Source organism: Staurois parvus, unplaced genomic scaffold (assembly GCF_062004578.1).
Source record: "Staurois parvus isolate SC_StPar_1 unplaced genomic scaffold, SC_StPar_1.0 ptg000636l, whole genome shotgun sequence".
In the NCBI taxonomy this organism is placed as follows: Eukaryota; Metazoa; Chordata; class Amphibia; order Anura; family Ranidae; genus Staurois; species Staurois parvus.
In genome coordinates this window covers 5,710,961-5,729,508 of record NW_028318432.1, presented here as the reverse complement: position 1 = coordinate 5,729,508, position 18,548 = coordinate 5,710,961, and the positions used below count along the sequence as shown (strand labels likewise).

General features: G+C 40.9%; 1 protein-coding gene across 3 annotated transcripts in view; it reads left to right on the top strand.

The window, feature by feature from the left end:
• SPAG6 (sperm associated antigen 6) overlaps positions 1–18,548 on the top strand; it is a 162,361-nt gene that overhangs the window by 70,362 nt on the left and 73,451 nt on the right. For all 3 annotated transcript variants that reach the window (XM_089693750.1, XM_089693751.1, XM_089693752.1), the window contains one exon: positions 16,181–16,386. In XM_089693750.1, coding sequence (XP_089549876.1) covers positions 16,181–16,386 — 206 coding nt within the window. The remainder of the gene's footprint in view (positions 1–16,180; positions 16,387–18,548) is intronic.

Here is an 18,548-nt window from a genome sequence, read left to right as displayed (position 1 = left end):
TTTTGTCGGCATGACCATCAGCATTCTCATTGCATATAGACATCACTGTGGTTTTTGCAGGTAATCCCTGGCTATTACCCAGCTGAGCAGCCTGTGAGCCATGCTTCACAGCACTCTCTCTCTTTAAAGGGACACTATATTCAGTTTTAGCAGCTCCATAGCTGACCTGGGAAATCCTCTGCTCCGTCACTGCGGGCTCCTGGGAGGTTTCCCTGGGCATCTCTACAGCACCTGGCACTAGGGAACACGGTGCCATGACAGTTTTGGTCACCCCTAGTTTACCTTCCCCAGCCATCTGCTGGATTATAGCAGGCACATGCAGAGTCCCCATGTCCTTTTCCATATTTAGTCCTAATCGTTGGGCTTCTCCCTGTGCCTCCCCACTACTCAGGGTAGCACACAGCAGCCAGTCCATGTCCATCTGTATTGTGGAACTCCCTGAAGGACACACTCTCACTTCCTTGGAATCAGTCCCACAAACTGAAACAGTCTTACCATTTCCTGCAGCAGGTGTCATAGCCTTCACTTGAGTGCGTTGTCTCTCCTCTGTGGTTTCTCCACAGGCTGACTTCCCCAAGTGGTCACGGTGCAACACTGCAGCCATTCCGGACCAACTTACACCCCCTGCAGGTAACACAAGATCCCTGTTGCTAGGGGTAGCTGCCAACATTTTTAAAAATGAATCTGGGCTTGCAGATGAAGCCTTTTGCTCAGTAGCACCCTCATCAGTGGTATTCCATAATCTGGGGCAGGTAAAGATACCATGCCCAAACTGACCACATTCCAGGCAGGGTATGGTTCCACCGACAACCTTCTTGGGATATGGAACCACATCTCCCTTGTAGCCCCTTCTCCTGGTTGGCAGGCTTTCTCCTGTTGCTATGGGAGATGGCACTCTCCCAGCTGAACTTTGTGGGTTCCTCCAGATGCGCTGAACTCTCATCTCGGCGTTGCCACAATCCTCTGCAGACGACTCTTCTCTCACAGGGTCCACAGGTCTGAAGTCACAGGTGTTGCTATTGGCAACCACATTCTTCTGAAACTTTGTGGCAGCCTGCTGCTCCTTCCTGGAACTCCAAACAGGCTTCCCATTTGCATACCCAGACCTTTGTCTGGTTGTGTCACCTCGTACTGGAAGCTGGGATAATGGGCACTTGGAGACAGTGTGCCCCCATTCACTGCACCGCAAACAGCGCTCTTGCGGCAGTATCTTGGCCGAACTTCCAACACTGCATCCTCTTTCAGGCTTAGTACTCTGCACACAAAAAACTGGTTTCCTTTCACCAGCATTGCCAGGGACAACAGCATGCACTTCCCACTGTGGCAAACTCTGTGCAGCCATGTATGGGGCTTGTTCTGGTGGTAACAACCCCTCCAGCCACAGGGCTCTGTCTCTCATTTCAGAAAAGCTTGCTTCTTTTTTGAGTTTTGACCGCCCCATCTTTGCAGTCACTCCACAACACTTTTGCACAGTCCTGGTACACAATGGAGCACTGTCTCTTTAAGGCAAGTTCCTTTTCTCTTGCAGGATCTCCTCACCTGCACACACAGATAGTGCAGAGACATGCACCAAACACAGTTCAACACATGAACTTACTTCATTGCTGGGATCTCCAGTTCTGCCTGCATCCTCCACCATATGTGGGACCTCGCTTCAAGTGGTAGAGCTTCTTCAAAGCACACGGCAACTCGCTTATTTTTTAAGGGCCTGTTTGCCCACTTTTATTTAAATGTCAGTTCAATAACATAAAGGTTTCCCACGCAGGGGTATCCACCATCACACGAATTCAAATGAACAGTATTCAGCCTCCTGGCTTGTACGCAGTTTTAAGTCTGCCTCCTGCAGACTCTTCCCAAAGTATGGCACTAGCACACAGCTAGTCCGGCTTCCACCTCTCCTAGGTGTAGCCCACCTGACTCCACGGCAGAGACCTCCCGTCTGCCTGGGTGGAGTCCTCCTAACTGTCGGGGTGGAGCCCAGACTCACGGCCTGGCCTCCCCAAAAAGGCCTGCACACACCTGTGCAATCAGCACACTGGCTGCTCCCAAAATATGGGCCCAGGATTGGAGATTTCATCCCTCCCAAATCTCTTAGAAATCTCCAGGCAACAGGTCCCAAAACAGGCTTTACAAACCAAAGAGGAAACTTATAAACCCGTTTCCTCTGCATTATGAGAACTGCCTGGAGCCCCTCAACCTGCATGGTTGAGAATCCTGGGTCTCCATCATGATTTCCACCGTGGCAGGATACCGCACTGCCACAGTATATATATATATATATATACAGTCAGGTCCATAAATATTGGGACATCGACACAATTCTAACATTTTTGGCTCTATACACCACCACAATGGATTTGAAATGAAACGAACAAGATGTGCTTTAACTGCAGACTGTCAGCTTTAATTTGAGGGTATTTACATCCAAATCAGATGAACGGTGTAGGAATTACAACAGTTTGCATATGTGCCTCCCACTTGTTAAGGGACCAAAAGTAATGGGACAATTGGCTTCTCAGCTGTTCCATGGCCAGGGGTGTGTTATTCCCTCATTATCCCAATTACAATGAGCAGATAAAAGGTCCAGAGTTCATTTCAAGTGTGCTATTTGCATTTGGAATCTGTTGCTGTCAATTCTCAAGATGAGATCCAAACAGCTGTCACTATCAGTGAAGCAAGCCATCATTAGGCTGAAAAAACAAAACAAACCCATCAGAGAGATAGCAAAAACATTAGGCGTGGCCAAAACAACTGTTTGGAACATTCTTAAAAAGAAGGAACGGGCCGGTGAGCTCAGCAACACCAAAAGACCCGGAAGACCACAGAAAACAACTGTGGTGGATGACTGAAGAATTCTTTCCCTGGTGAAGAAAACACCCTTCACAACAGTTGGCCAGATCAAGAACACTCTCCAGGAGGTAGGTGTATGTGTGTCAAAGTCAACAATCAAGAGAAGACTTCACCAGAGTGAATACAGAGGGTTCACCACAAGATGTAAACCATTGGTGAGCCTCAAAAACAGGAAGGCCAGATTAGAGTTTGCCAAATGACATCTAAAAAAGCCTTCACAGTTCTGGAACAACATCCTATGGACAGATGAGACCAAGATCAACTTGTACCAGAGTGATGGGAAGAGAAGAGTATGGAGAAGGAAAGGAACTGCTCATGATCCTAAGCATACCACCTCATCAGTGAAGCATGGTAATGGTAGTGTCATGGCGTGGGCATGTATGGCTGCCAATGGAACTGGTTCTCTTGTATTCATTGATGATGTGACTGCTGACAAAAGCAGCAGGATGAATTCTGAAGTGTTTCGGGCAATATTATCTGCTCATATTCAGCCAAATAATCAGAACTCATTGGACGCCGCTTCACAGTGCAGATGGACAATGACCCAAAGCAGACTGCAAAAGCAACCAAAGAGTTTTTTAAGGGAAAGAAGTGGAATGTTATGCAATGGCCAAGTCAATCACCTGACCTGAATCTGATTGAGCATGCATTTCACTTGCTGAAGACAAAACTGAAGGGAAAATGCCCCAAGAACAAGCAGGAACTGAAGACAGTTGCAGTAGAGGCCTGGCAGAGCATCACCAGGGATGAAACCCAGCATCTGGTGATGTCTATGCGTTCCAGACTTCAGGCTGTAATTGACTGCAAAGGGTTTGCAACCAAGTATTAAAAAGTGAAAGTTTGATTTATGATTATTATTTTGTCCCATTACTTTTGGTCCCTTAATAAGTGGGAGGCACATATGCAAACTGTTGTAATTCCTACACCGTTCACCTGATTTGGATGTAAATACCCTCAAATTAAAGCTGACAGTCTGCAGTTAAAGCACATCTTGTTTGTTTCATTTCAAATCCATTGTGGTGGTGTATAGAGCCAAAAATATTAGAATTGTGTCTATGTCCCAATATTTATGGACCTGACTGTATATATATACACACACACACACGACTCAAAAAAATTAAACGAACGCTTTTTTAAACAGAGTATAGCATCAAGTCAATTAGACTCCTGGGAGTAGTAGAGGGGATTGTTAATTAGTTTAATCTGCTTTGGTTTTATTGAAATTAACAACAGGTGCACTAGATGGGCAACAATGAGATGACTCCCAAAACAGGTATGGTTTTATAGGTGGAGGCCACTGACATTTTCCCTACTTATCTTTTCTGTTTTTCACTAGTTCTACATTTGGCTAGGGTCAGTGTCACTACTGGTAGCATGAAGCGATACCTGGATCCTTCAGAGGTTGCACAGGCAGTCCAACTCCTCCAGGATGGCACATCAATATGCCATTTTCAGAAGGTTTGCTGTGTCTCCCAGCACAGTCTCAAGAGCATGGAGGAGATTCCAGGAGACAGACTTTTTTGTGCAGATATACAGTGGGGATCGAACGTTTGGGCACCGCAGCTAAAAATTTGTATTAATGTGCATAAAGAAGCCAAGGAAAGATGGAAAAATCTCCAAAAGGCATCAAATTACAGATTAGACATTCTTATAATATGTCAACAAAAGTTAGATTTTATTTCCATCATTTACACTTTCAAAATAACAGAAAACAAAAAAATGGCGTCTGCAAAAGTTTGGGCACCCTGCAGAGTTAATATCTTGTACTGCCCCCTTTGGCAAGTATCACAGCTTGTAAATGCTTTTTGTAGCCAGCCAAGAGTCTTTCAATTCTTGTTTGAGGTATCTTTGCCCATTCTTCCTTACAAAAGTCTTCCAGTTCTTTGAGATTTCTGGACTGTCTGTCACGCACTGCTCTTTTAAGGTCTATCCATAGATTTTCAATTATGTTGAGGTCAGGAGATTGTGAAGGCCATGGCAAAACCTTCAGTTTACGCCTCTTGATGTAATCCCCCGTGGATTTCGAGGTGTGTTTAGGATCATTATCCATTTGTAGAAGCCATCCTCTCTTTAACTTCAGCTTTTTCACAGATGGCATCAAGTTACCATCCAAAATTTGCTGAAATTTTATTGAATCCATTTTTCCTTCTACTCGTGAGATGTTCCCTGTGCCACTGGCTGCAACACAACCCCAAAGCATGATTGGTCCAACCCCATGCTTAACAGTTGGACAGAGGTTCTTTTCATTAAATTCTGTGCCCCTTCTTCTCCAAACGTACCTTTGCTCATTCCGTCCAAAAAGTTCAATTTTAACCTCATCGGTCCACAGAACTTGTTTCCAAAATGCATCAGGCTTGTCTATATGTTCATTTGCAAAGTTCAAACGATGATTTTTGTGGTGAGGACGTAGAAGAGGTTTTCTTCTGATGACTCTTCCAAGAAGAACATATTTGTACAAGTATCTCTTTATAGTGGAATAGTGTACCACAACTCCAGTGTCTGCCAGATCTTTCTGGAGGGATTGTGCAGTCAAACGTGGGTTTTGAATTGTTTTTCTCACAATCCTGCGAGCTGTTCTGTCTGATATTTTTCTTGGTCTTCCAGATCTTGCTTTAACTTTCACTGTTCCTGATGACTGCCATTTCTTAATTACATTCCGAACAGAGGATATTGACATCTGAAAACGCTTTGCTATCTTCTTATAGCCTTCTCCAGCTTTGTGAGCGTCAACTATTTTCAGTTTCAGTTTTCTAGACAACTGCTTAGAAGAACCCATGGTGCTGATTGTTGGGGCAAGGTCAGATGAGTCTGGGCATTTAAAACCTTTGAGACTGACATCACCTGGTCTTCCCAAACGATGATTGAGAACAATCCATGACACTGGCAGGTCTCAGCTTTGCAAAGGGGGCAGTGCATGCTATAAATTCTGCAGGGTGCCCAAACTTTTGCAGACGCCATTTTTTTGTTTTCTGTTATTTTGAAAGTGTAAATGATGGAAATAAAATCTAACTTTTGTTGACATATTATAAGAATGTCTAATCTGTAATTTGATGCCTTTTGGAGATTCTTCCATCTTTCCTTGGCTTCTTTATGCACATTAATACAAATTTTTAGCTGGGGTGCCCAAACTTTCGATCCCCACTGTATATACTGCAGGTTGAAATGCATTTTTTATATATTACAAAATATATGAAACTTATTTTTTAAAATATATTTTTTTAAATATATTCTTCAGATTTTTTTTAACATATAAAAAAGTAATTTTAACATATATTTTTACATATATTTGTAAATGCATTCCAAATATGTAGATTTGTATTTTAAAATATTTTTCATATATTTTATAATAAAAACGCTTTTCAACATGCAGTGTGTGTGTGTGTGCATATATATATATATATATATATATATATACATTGAAATATATTGATTATGGACAAAACTGTATCATTTCAAATATATGTCAATATATTTGGGAAGAATATTTTTAAATATATTTCAAATATATTTTTCTTACATGTGGGTCGCCTGACCTTATCCAATAGAACATCTGTGGGATATCTTGTTTCGGTCCATCCAACCCCGCCAGGTTGCACCTCAGATTGTCCAGGAGCTCAGATCTGGCCCTGGGCTACATCTGGGAGGAAATACCCCAGGACACCATAGGGTTTATTTACTAAAGCTGGAGAGTCCAAAATCAGACTCCCTTCTGCATAGAAACCAATCAGCTTCTAACCTCAGCTTGTTCAATGAAGCTTTGGCAATGAAACCTGGAAGCTGATTGGTTTCTATGCAGAAGGGAGTCTGATTTTGGACTCTCCAGCTTTAGTAAATAAACCCCCATCTGCCATCTCACTAGGAGCATGCCTCGATGTTGTTAGGCATGCATACAAGTACATGGGGGCCATACAAACCACCAGTATCATTTGAGTTGCTGCAATGAAATTTCAGCAAAATGGACTAGCCTGCTGCATCATTTTTTCACTTTGATTTTCGGGATGTCTTTGAATTGAGTCCTCTGTAGGTTGATAATTTTCATTTCCATCAAACGATGGGGCATCCTTACGTTATACTAACAGAACAGCAGGAGCCTGTAGTTCCCATTGCTCTTGGTGTTCTGTGAGAGCATGGAGTGGCGCTGCAGATGGGGCAATGCTAGATTGATGAAGGAGGTGAGTGTTTAGGGACGGGGGGGACGACTAGTATTGGAACATTTTTTCCCTTCCTTTCCCCCCCCCCCTTTTTTTTTGTTTCTTGTTTCTCATTATTCCTTCTTTTTCATGACTTCCGTATCACACACCTTGTCTGATTCACAGCTGATGATGCACATAAAAGTTTACAGTGCCTGTTGTCCTGCACTCCTCTGTGCCAAGCCCCCGGTGGGCGGGGTGAAATGCATCAGAGGGCGTGGCCGGTGTGATGGCTGAGACCATCCCTTATGCACAGGACTACACAGGTGGTGAGAGTGGTGAATCTTCTCCTCTCCCTGTCGTAAGCTACAAGGTTAACCTATAACTAAAGGCAAAACTTTTTTTTTTTTTTTTTTATAGTTTCGGATATAGTGGAGAGGGATTAAAATTAAAAAGTTTGTATTGCTATCTGTACCTCTGTTAGGGAGATTCACCTTTCTATTTGTCATGTTTTGCCATTATTGTGGAAAAGTGGAAAGTAAAATAAATTCCCCAATTTTGGGTTGTCCTCAGAACAGGAATAATGGGGATATCTTCCAGTAGGGGCACTAGTTCTCATGACATTGGTGGCAATCAGGGATTGCTTCACTTTAGCAGGATTTTTACTCACTTCTTGTTTGGCTATGAGAAAGAAAGTGAAGGTAAAACTCCTCACTAAGAGACAGATGGCAAAAGTCAACTGTACAGATGTTATAATCCTCCCTTACTCTATCCAAAATGGGAAAAAAAAAAACGTTTTCCCTTTAGTCCTACTTTAAGTAAACTTGTCGTTATGCCTGACATAAGCTAAGTACAAATTCACGTACAAACTTAAAATCTTTTTTTTTATAAAAATAAAATTGAATCAAAATTAATTTAGTATCCCTTTAAATATTTTTTTACTCATTTAATTTTACTGCCCAATGACCATAGGCTGTTCTTTTTTAAGAGAGCTTTAATCGAATCATCACTGTACCTTTACTCATTCTGAGAGCATCTCTGCATTACCATTTCCTTCAGCTCCTATGTGGTCTAATTTGTACCATTTCACAATTATTAAAGTAAAGGTGGCTTCTGAAACCTTATCACAAGTTAATGAGGCATTTGTAACCAAACACAGTGAACATGACTTGCCTGACCATGTTCATATATACAAAATCATGCATAATTAGTCCTCACACACACTGGACGTTTTTACAGCTGCTGTTTTGGGCATTTTTTTCTACAGCCAGTAAACTCCCTAGCATGCTATCCTATGTGTCCATGCACACATACTGTAAGCTGTAATCAGCGTTTTTTGGCAGGGGCATTTTCTGGCTGGAAAAAAAACCCAGAACTAGTGGGTTTTTAGAGTTTTTTAGCTGTAAAAGCGCTCTAACGCTGAAAAGTGCGGTAAAACGTGGCAAACCAGCATTTTTTGGATGTCTTTTTGAACAGAAATGCAGCTAAACGCTAATGCAAAAACGCTGAAAAACTCAAGTTTTTAACGTGACTTTACACAGCTAACCTTACCAGCGTTATTAAAATGTCCCGTGTGCATGGAACCTTAGAGTGTATTTTATGGCAAGGATAGCACAGGTGCATTGTGGTAGATTCAGATCACTGTTGTAATGGCAGGCATCCTGGACCCTTTGGAATGGATGGACAGGGATACGCGAGCCAATCCACTTGGGCGGATGTCTGGCACAGATCAAAAGAAAGGAGCAATTTTTAAAAGTCTGATTCATACTCTCTGAATCCTGTGTGTTACATTGACACTACCCCATATAACCTTCAGCAATTGGCCAGTGTTCAAAGAATAGCCCCAGTTGTCTCCTCACTGGAAGTATCTAACTGCTACTTTGGTGCCCTATGGGAGCAATCCTTCAATACCTTGAAGTACTGGTGAGCAATCAGGGAGGTGGGGTAGTGCAAGAAACAAAACTATTTGCAGTGGGCAGGCTAATAAAACCTTTTAGCCCCCATCCAAAAGCACGTGTAAAACTGTACTACAAAACAGCACTAAAAAAGTGTCATCATGCAGCAACACTAATGTGAACCTAGGTTTACAGTGGTTATATACCTCAGACATGAAATATGACCAAAACATGTTCCTCTATACAGTAGTGTGTACATGTCTCAAGAGCGCTAAGTATAATTTCTGTCTGCTGCTTCATTCCTCTGCTATTAGCATGACTCAATTCTGACAAGTTTTCCTGACACCAAAAGACAAATGGGGACAGGTTAGGGACTTCCAGCATATTGACAGCATCAGCTATGTTCCTGCGAGTTTTGTGGAGGATGTGTCTCTTCCATCCAATCAGCTCTCAGAGCTCTCCTCACTGAGATCTGCAGTATGTAATGTCAGCTCTCCACCCCCTGTTTTGTGAACTCTCAGACACGCTGTATAAATTCTGCACTTTGGACGGATGTAGAGAAAAGAAGACTGTAGATAAACAGGTACAACTTATGTAGGATGATTTGTTTCATCTTTTTGTATCACCTGAGGTCAGTCACTTTACTGGGTATATGTAAAGGTTTACAACCACTTCAATTTGTCCGTTCAGGGCAAATTGAAAGTTTCTTAGTACCTATAAATATGACTCCCATAATGCAGAGCAGGAGCCTGAGCAGCCAATTGCAATGACACTGTCACATGTTGGTGGGGAGGGGATTAACAACTGATCAACATAGAACTTACATAGAGTTTCATTCTTAGTACTCCCACAGGAATTCCAGAGCCATGGAGAAGAGCTCAGAAGGTAAGTGTTAGTGTGGGAGGGATCCTTATTAAGAGATCTTATCACTTTGCTGTGAGTGGGCAAAATGACATCTTTAAAGCAAAACGTTGGATTTACTTAGAGTGTGCATATATCACATGTAACACATACTTTCTGAATGAAAGGAGATACAGAGGCTGCAAACTTCTGTTTCAGGCCGCTCCTACTTTTGTTGGTTTGATACAATGATATCACCTTGACATCTACACTGTCAATTAAGCCACATGAATTAGATACATTCTGGAATGAACTGGTATAAGATCTATAATAACATATATTTCAGTTGACCATTTACAGAAAAATTAGCAGGTTAATGGTTCCAAATAGCTGGATGAGGTTTGCATTTATAGAGTGACATGAGTTTCAGGGGCTCTACAAGGCATGTGAGTAGACGTCTGATTTTATTATCTTCTGCTTGTTTGACCACAGGGTCACAAGTTGTCCAGTTAGTGTTTATCTTTACTTTCAAGAATTTATAATTTTTAAAATTTATTTCAGGTACGTATATAGTGCTGTCAATTTATGCAGCGCTCTACATATATAAAGTACATTCACATCAATCCCAATGATCCTTATCTCACATTCATACATACACATTTCATACATACACATACTAGGGCCAATTTAGACAGGATCCAATTAACCTACCAGCATGTCTTTGGAGTATGGGAGGAAACCCAAGTACCCAGAGGAAACCCATGCAAGCACAAGGAGAACATGCAAACTCCAGGCAGGTGGTGCTGTAGTTGGGATTTGAACCAACGATCCTATGCTGCCAGGTGAAAGTGCTAACCATTTAGCCACTGTGCTGCCTGTGATTAAAAAAAAAAAAACAGTTCATGTCTTTATAAATGCATGCTCATTCTCCAGCAAAGGGAATTACAAGATTAAAAAAAAAAAAAAATGCTACTCTCTCATACGTGTTGGAAACAATCTTTTTTCATGATTCAGCTTATCACTGTGGCAGGATGTCAGAACAGGTGTTGCCGAAATCTTGAACACATTTGTATGTATGTATCGAAAACCGGATGGGAACAGAAACCACACTTTTATATAAAGTCAGTCGTATTTATGATTCAGACATTTTTTGATTCAGAGTTTTTTGTTTTAAAGTGACATTAAACAATATCTTTTTTTCTCATTCCTAGAAAAGTAAATAGAGGGGAAATCTTCCAAAGGGGATACTAGTTCTTTGACCTGGGGGTCCCAAAGGAATTCCCTTAATTTTCAGGGATTTCCTCTTACTTCCTATTTGGCTATGGGACAGGAAGTGAAGGGAAATCTCCGCAATGGGATGCAGATTGCAAAAAGAATCTAACAAGGGTTATAACCCTCCCTTGTTCTATGGAAAACTGGAAAAAAAAAGTTTTGCCTCTAATTCTACTTTCATTTTCATAAAATTGTTTCTTATTGTGTTTTTCTGCCTCTTTGTAACATCCACTGTGAGCACTTAGACCTCCCTTTCCCCCTTTCTTCTGTGAGCAGTGAATGTCAATTGTGATCATGTGCACTGCTCTATGCTTACTACATATCCCATAATCCATAGTACATCTCAGGAGTGAACAAGAGGGGGTGGTGGCTTCCTTCTTACATACAGCAGGTAAAATAAGTCATTTTTCTAGATATATTTTTAAAGGTGCTATTGACTATGACGTTTTCACCACATGTCGGTAACAACCCATGCAATCCATACATACAAACAAAACCAAATAAGTTCAGAAATTAAATTATGTGTAATAAAATGGAATGACACAGGGAAAAAGTATTGAACACACTGAAATTTATTTAATGCTTCTTACAAAATCCTTTGTGGTTATGACAGCTTCAAGACGCCTCCTGTATGAAGAAACTAGTCGCATGCATTGCTCAGGTGTGATTTTGGCCCATTCTTCCACACACAGTCTTCAAATCTTGAAGGTTCCGTGGGCCTCTTCTATGAACTCTGATCTTTAGTTATTTCCATAGATTTTCTATTGGATTCAGTCAGGTGATTGGCTGGGCCATTCTAGCAGCTTTATTTTCTTTCTTTGAAACCAATTGAGAGTTTCCTTGGCTTTGTGTTTGTGATCATTGTATTGCTGAAATGTCCACCCTCATTTCATCTTCCTCATCCTGGTAGATGGGGAAGATTTTTATCAAGATTGTCTTGGTACATTTTTTCATTCATCCTTCCTTCAAGGACGTGAAGTTTGCCAGTACCGTATGCTGAAGAACAGCCCCACACCATGATGTTCCCACCTCCAAACTTCACTGTTGGTATTGTGTTTTTGGGGTGATGTGCAGTGCCATTTGACCTCCAAACATGGTGTGTATTACGGCATCCAAAAAATTAAATTTTGGTCTCATCTGACCAGACTATATTCTCCCAGTATTTCACAGGCTTGCTTAAGTGTTGTGCAACAAACTTTAAACGAGCTTCAACATGCTTTTTCTTCAGCAATGGAGTCTTGCGTGGTGAGCGTACTTACAGGCCATGCCGGTTGAGTGCATTATTTATTGTTTTCTTTGAAACAATTGTACCTGCTAATTCCAGGTCTTTCTGAAGCTCTCCACAAGGGGTCCTTGGCTCTTGGACAACTCTTCTGATAATTCTTTTCACTCCCCTGGCAGAAATCTTGCGAGGAGCACCTGGTTGCATTTTAGAAATCCTTCTGTAACCAATGCCATCAGTAAGTTTTGCAAAAATAAGCTTGAGAGAGCTCTTTGCTTTTTCCCATCATGAGATGTTTCTTGTGTGGCACCTTGGAAATGGACACCTTTTTATAGGACATCAGTTGAGACTGAACCAGCTGATATTATTTAGCACTAACAGGATTGCTTCATAGTTACTGATAGATTTCCGCTGGTGTCTTGGCTTTCCATGCCTTATTGCACCTCCCTTTCTTCATGTGTTCAGTACTTTCCCTGTGTCGTTCCATTTTATTACACAACTTAATTTCCAAACTTATTTGTTTTGGCTTCTTTGCCTGTATAGATTGCATGGGTTGTTACCAACGTGGTGAAAAGTTCATGTCAATAGCACCATTAGAAATATATTTACTGAGAAAAATGGTGACATGTTCAATACTTATTTTACCTGGTGTACAATGGTACCATGGAGGACAAATGTGTCACCCTTTAACAGTAAGTCAAATCACAGCAGCAAAAAAAGGGAATTCTTTGCTTGCTCTATGCCAGCCGTCATTAAATGGCGGACTGCGGTCAGACCGAGCAGTGCTTCCATCCTGACCGCCAGTCTAGAATATCAGATGCCCTCCACTCAGCAGTTATTGGTTTCTGGGACCACGGCATCCCAGCAACCAATGACATCACGTGTGCGCCCTGTCTCCTGCGGTTCACTGTCTCACCTGGCTCCCGCTCCCTGCCTTTCCGCAGGGTTTGGTGTGATGTCAAGTGCATGCCCCGCCCCCTTCAGCAAGGTTCCCGGCACAGCTCCCACCCCCTGCAGCTCATTATTTTTGCCCGCTCCCTGTCTGCATTCAAGGTAGGGTGTCTTTGTACTTATAGGGGCATGCTGATGGGCAAACTTAATTTTAAGGGGCACTCTGATGGGCAAATTTATTGTTAAGGGACACTCTGATGGGCACATATTGTTGTAAGGGGCACTCTAATTAGCACATTTTATGCTGTGCCCATCAGTGTGTCCCTTAACATAAAATGGGCCCATCAGCATGTCTCTTAACATAAAATGTGCCCATCAGAGTGCCCCTTAGCATAAAATAAGGGGCATGTTATGAGCACGTTTTATGTTAATGGCACTCTAATGGGTACATTTTTTGTTAAGGGGCACTCTGATGGGCACATGTGATGGAAAGGGGCACTCTGATGGGCACATATGATGTAAAGGGGCACTCTGATGGGGGAATATGGTAGAAAGAGGCACTCTGATAGGGAAGTATGGTGGAAAGTGGCAGTATGATGGGGACACTTGATATAAAGAGGCACTCTCATGCGGAAAACTAAGGTAAAGGGGCACTCTGATGGGGACACCCTATGTAAGGGGTCACTGTGATGGGAGAACCTTATGTAATGCACTCTGTTATACACTCTGATGAGGATAAGTGATGCAAAGGGGCGCTGTGATGGGAATATGTGATGTAAGGTGGCACTGTGGTGGGGACATCTGATGTAAGGGGGCACTGTGATGGGCACACCCTATGTAAGGTGTCACTGTGATGTGGTAACCTTATGTAAGGTGTCACTGTGATGGGGGAACCTTATATAATGTAGCACTCTGATGGGGACAACTGATGTTAGGGGCCTTCTGATGCATAACCCTGATGTAAGTGGGTGCTCTGATGGGGACACCTGATGTAAGGGGGCACTCTAATGTCATAGCATAAACTTGAGATTCGGATCTCGGCCAGAAGAAAATGTTAGTGACTGCACCTCCTTGAATTTTAATTCAATACCCCTGCTATACAATCAAATAACTCCACATCATTCAGGGGTCTTTCTACCTATTTGTGGCATATCAATAGTAGTTTTTTCTGATGACTAGATTTATGACACAATTTGATTAATTGTTTATCTGGTGGGTCTTCTGTATTTAATTACTCTGAGGATGTTCTGCCAGCCCATATTTTTTTATAGGTAGCATTTACTTTACCTCCTTACCTTCCCCCCATCCTTTTGTGTCTTGTTTATATAGCCTAATTTCAATGACTGCCCTATATAATATTGGAATTATCAGAGCTAACCTTTAATTTGCTGCAGTCATGGTTGGAATATGACAACCAATAAATTTCCCAATCTCAGTAGAAATGAAGTGCAAAAAAAAATTACATAAGCTTCAGGTCATGATGCATTTTGCTCACATAGTATGTCTAGAAACAGTTTACCGATGTGTTAGTCATGGAAGATGATATGTCATTTATTATTTTGCACTTGTGGAAAGAAATTTATTTTCCTTTACTGCCACCACATTTTTCATTACAGAGGCCTTGTCTTTTTCTTGAAAAATGTTAGCAGCAATATATGAAAGCAATAATTTGATCATTCGACCATTAACAACCATTAAAATAGACAGTCGGCAACCAAATATTACCTTGCTGTTGGAATAATTACACTTAATTTTTACTGTGAGCCTAGAGCAAACAAAATATATAAATATTCTTTGAAGTGCAAACACTCAATAATGGAGCTCAGTCTGAAATAAGTCTGTTTTTAAAATGCTTGATGTACATATTTTAATTATAGTTAACCATGATAAGGATTATTAATTATTCTAAAAAACATTTGACAGTTGCATTTGCCTGTCTTTTCTAAGTAGCAAAGAGGCATTTTTATAAATGGCTTTGTGCTTTCTATAGCCATCTGATATCATTTAACCTGAACTTTTTTTTGTGCTTTCTACTAAAGAATGACATTTGACATCTGATTGGCAGCAATAAAAAATGTATTTAGCTTTCAACAGAAATCTTTTCTCAACAAATAAAGCTTCTTGTTTTTGTTCTACCCTTTTGACAAAAGTGAAATCTAAGACAAGTTTTTTTCCTTAAGACATTTTGTGTGAGCTTGCTTTGTAGATAGTACATTTTTATATTTTATTTATATATTTTATTCAGTTATTTCAATGTACGCAGTACTTTGCATATGTATTATACATTCACATCAGTCAGTGCTCTTAAAGAGTTTACAATCTAAGGTCCTAACTCATATTCATACGTGCACATACTAGGGCCAATTTAGACAGGAGCCAATTAGCCTATCAGCATGTGTATGTGTGTGTGTGTGTGTGTGTGTATATATATATATATATATATATATATATATATCTATAGATATATATATATATTACGTTTGACTGTTTTTCTGTAAAAACCTTTATAAGATTTAGATGGCTTTTTAAACACTTTTTATAAATAAATATTTATGATTTATCTGTTTATATTTTGGGAATTTATATATATATATATATATATATATATATATATATATATAAAATGTGGGTACTCTTGACACAACTTGCAACACATATAAATGCTTTTTTTTGTATTTCATTGTAATTAGAATATGACAGTCTATCCTCCCTCTATTATTTGGTGGCTTTGTGTAACCTTTCTATCCATGCAGAAAATGGCTGCACACTGGTGGATCTGGCTTTAAACAGCTGACATCTGCTAGTTCCCCCCCTCCCCTGTAGAATAACAAGCTTTCTCAGCCTAATCTACCCCAAATGTGTGTATGTAAAAGAGGTCCTAACTATTGACCAGTGTCCCTTTCAGTAAGGGATTGGTCCACATGGCTTCAGGAGCTAAGGAGGCTGATTTGAAATGCAGATCTCCAGACAGCACAGTCCAGCTTGCCCTCTCTCCTTTGGTGTGTGTGTCATAGTGAAAAATAGCTCTTATAAGGGTCAGTCACCCATACTTACTTAATTACCTCTTGTTGGACCTGCAGAACTGTCACAAGCTGTGGTGGATGCAGGAGCTGTTCCCCTGCTAGTGCTGTGTATCCAGGAGCCAGAAATTGCTCTGAAAAGGATTGCTGCTTCAGCCCTGAGTGATCTATCAAAGCATTCTCCGGAGCTGGCTCAGACCGTGGTGGACGCAGGAGCTATCGCCCACTTAGCCCAGATGATTCTAAATCCGGATGCCAAACTCAAGGTACTGCTTTCAATTACTGTTTTATCCATCTTTGTTTCTGCTCTGTGTTCCTGAAAATGCAACAGTGAAATATTTATTGCATGTAGAATTATTTTGCTAGCCATTCTTTTTGTACGGGTCTTGCCAATCTTAAGCACATCATTTACATGTGAGGCAATAGCATCATAAAGCCCTCTTTCTCAACCAGTAGGTGTTCTGGTTAGTCTAATGGGTATTTCTGACCGTTTTGTAGGGTACTTCCAACCAGTTCAGAGATACTTTTGGTAGAGTTAGGTGTAATTCAGCTTCCTAAACTTGTTTCATACAAAAGTTTTACATTTTATGAAATAATACAGCATAAAGGAAATCTGAAGAGGCTTTGTGTTCTTTTAAAGAGATTGTTTAAAAAACATTTAAACACAATTAGGGCTACTGGTAATCAATATTCACATTTCAGGCAGTATATTAGAAAAGGTGATTATTACATTCTTGGTAAACACTGGTCTATATAAAGGGAAATAAACATTAATAATCTCTATCTATTTTGGGGTAGAGAAGAAGCAATGTAGAAATCGATTTTTCTATTTTAAAGCAATGCTAGTATGGCTGATTATTTTACAGCAGAAAGTGTGCACTTTTAGGGGCTTTGTGTTTAGAGGGTATTTTTGTTTTTATATATTTTTTTGTCTGTTGATATTGTTCCAGGGCAGTAAAATAATAAAGTTTATAAATAATATTCATTACTTGTATTGTTTTACTACAGGTATACAGGGTCTTGAAGTTTTTACTAGAGCTAAATTAGAATGTTGAAATTTTGCTTTCTGATAGGTGAAAGCTGTAGGCACGTTGTAATGCTGAGTGATCTAGTGAACTGTTGACTGTTGAAGACTGACTGCATACTTATGAACAGAATGTAATTACTGAGCATAGTAGATGCTCCAATACCTAGTACATGCATAATAGAACAGACATAGAATATTATCCTAGCCAAGAAAAGTGTTTATAAAGTGGAGTTACCCTACACACTTTGTAACAAAAAGTTGTATGGCACTTTCAACACTGCTGTCTGGATGTACACTGGAGAATAATGTACCCACAGCTGGCTGTAGTTGCTACCTGTATTATAAATGGTAAATATGAAGCATTTATATTTGGTTGGGATGAGTAGATGCAAACAGCATTTTCCCTTATCTTAGTACTGGGGTGTCAAAGTGGCGGCCCTCCAGCAGTTATAAAACTACAGGTCCCATGAGGCATTGCAAGGCTGACTGTTACAAGCATGGCTGCGACATGACTCCCCTGTTGGAGTCATGCTTGCAACTGTCAGCCTTGCAATTCTCATGGGACTTGTAGTTCCGCAACAGCTGGAGGGCTGCCAGTATGCAACCCCTGTCTTAGTGCATGAGGTAAGACAGATTTCACTTTTTGGTAGTTTTAGAAAACCATAGTGCCTGCAGCTTGAAGTTGATTGGAAAACATAATTACTTGTGCAGCAGATTATATATATATATTATCTCACAAGTACACCCCTCACATTTTTGTAAATATTTTATTATATCTTTTCATGTGACAGCACAGAAATTACACTATGTCCTTAGTCTGCTTGTCTTCAGCAAACTGTTTGGGGCTTTACTTGTGCATCATCTAGAAGAGGCTTCCTTCTAGGACGACAGCCATGCAGACCAATTTGATGCAGTTTGCGACGTATGGGCTGAGCACTGACAGGCTGCCTCCCCACCCCTTCAAGCTCTTCAGCAATGCTGGCAGCACTCATACGTCTATTTCCCAAAGACAACCTTTGGATATGATGCTGAGCACGTGCACTCAACTCCTTTGGTCGACCATGGTGAGGCCTATTCTGAGTGGAACCTGTCCTGTTAAACCACTGTATGGTCTTGGCCACCGTGCTGCAGCTCAGTTTCAGGGTCTTGGCAATCTTCTTGTAGCCTAGGCCATCTTTATGTAGCGCAACAATTCTTTTTTTCAGATCCTCGGAGAGTTCTTTGCCATGAGGCGCCATGTTGAACTTCCAGTGACCAGTATGAGAAAGTGAGAGCGATAACACCAAATTTAACACACCTGCTCCCCATTCACACCTGAGACCTTGTAACACTAACGAGTCACAGGACCCCGGGGAGGGAAAATGGCTAATTGGGCCCAATTTGGACATTGTCACTTAGGGG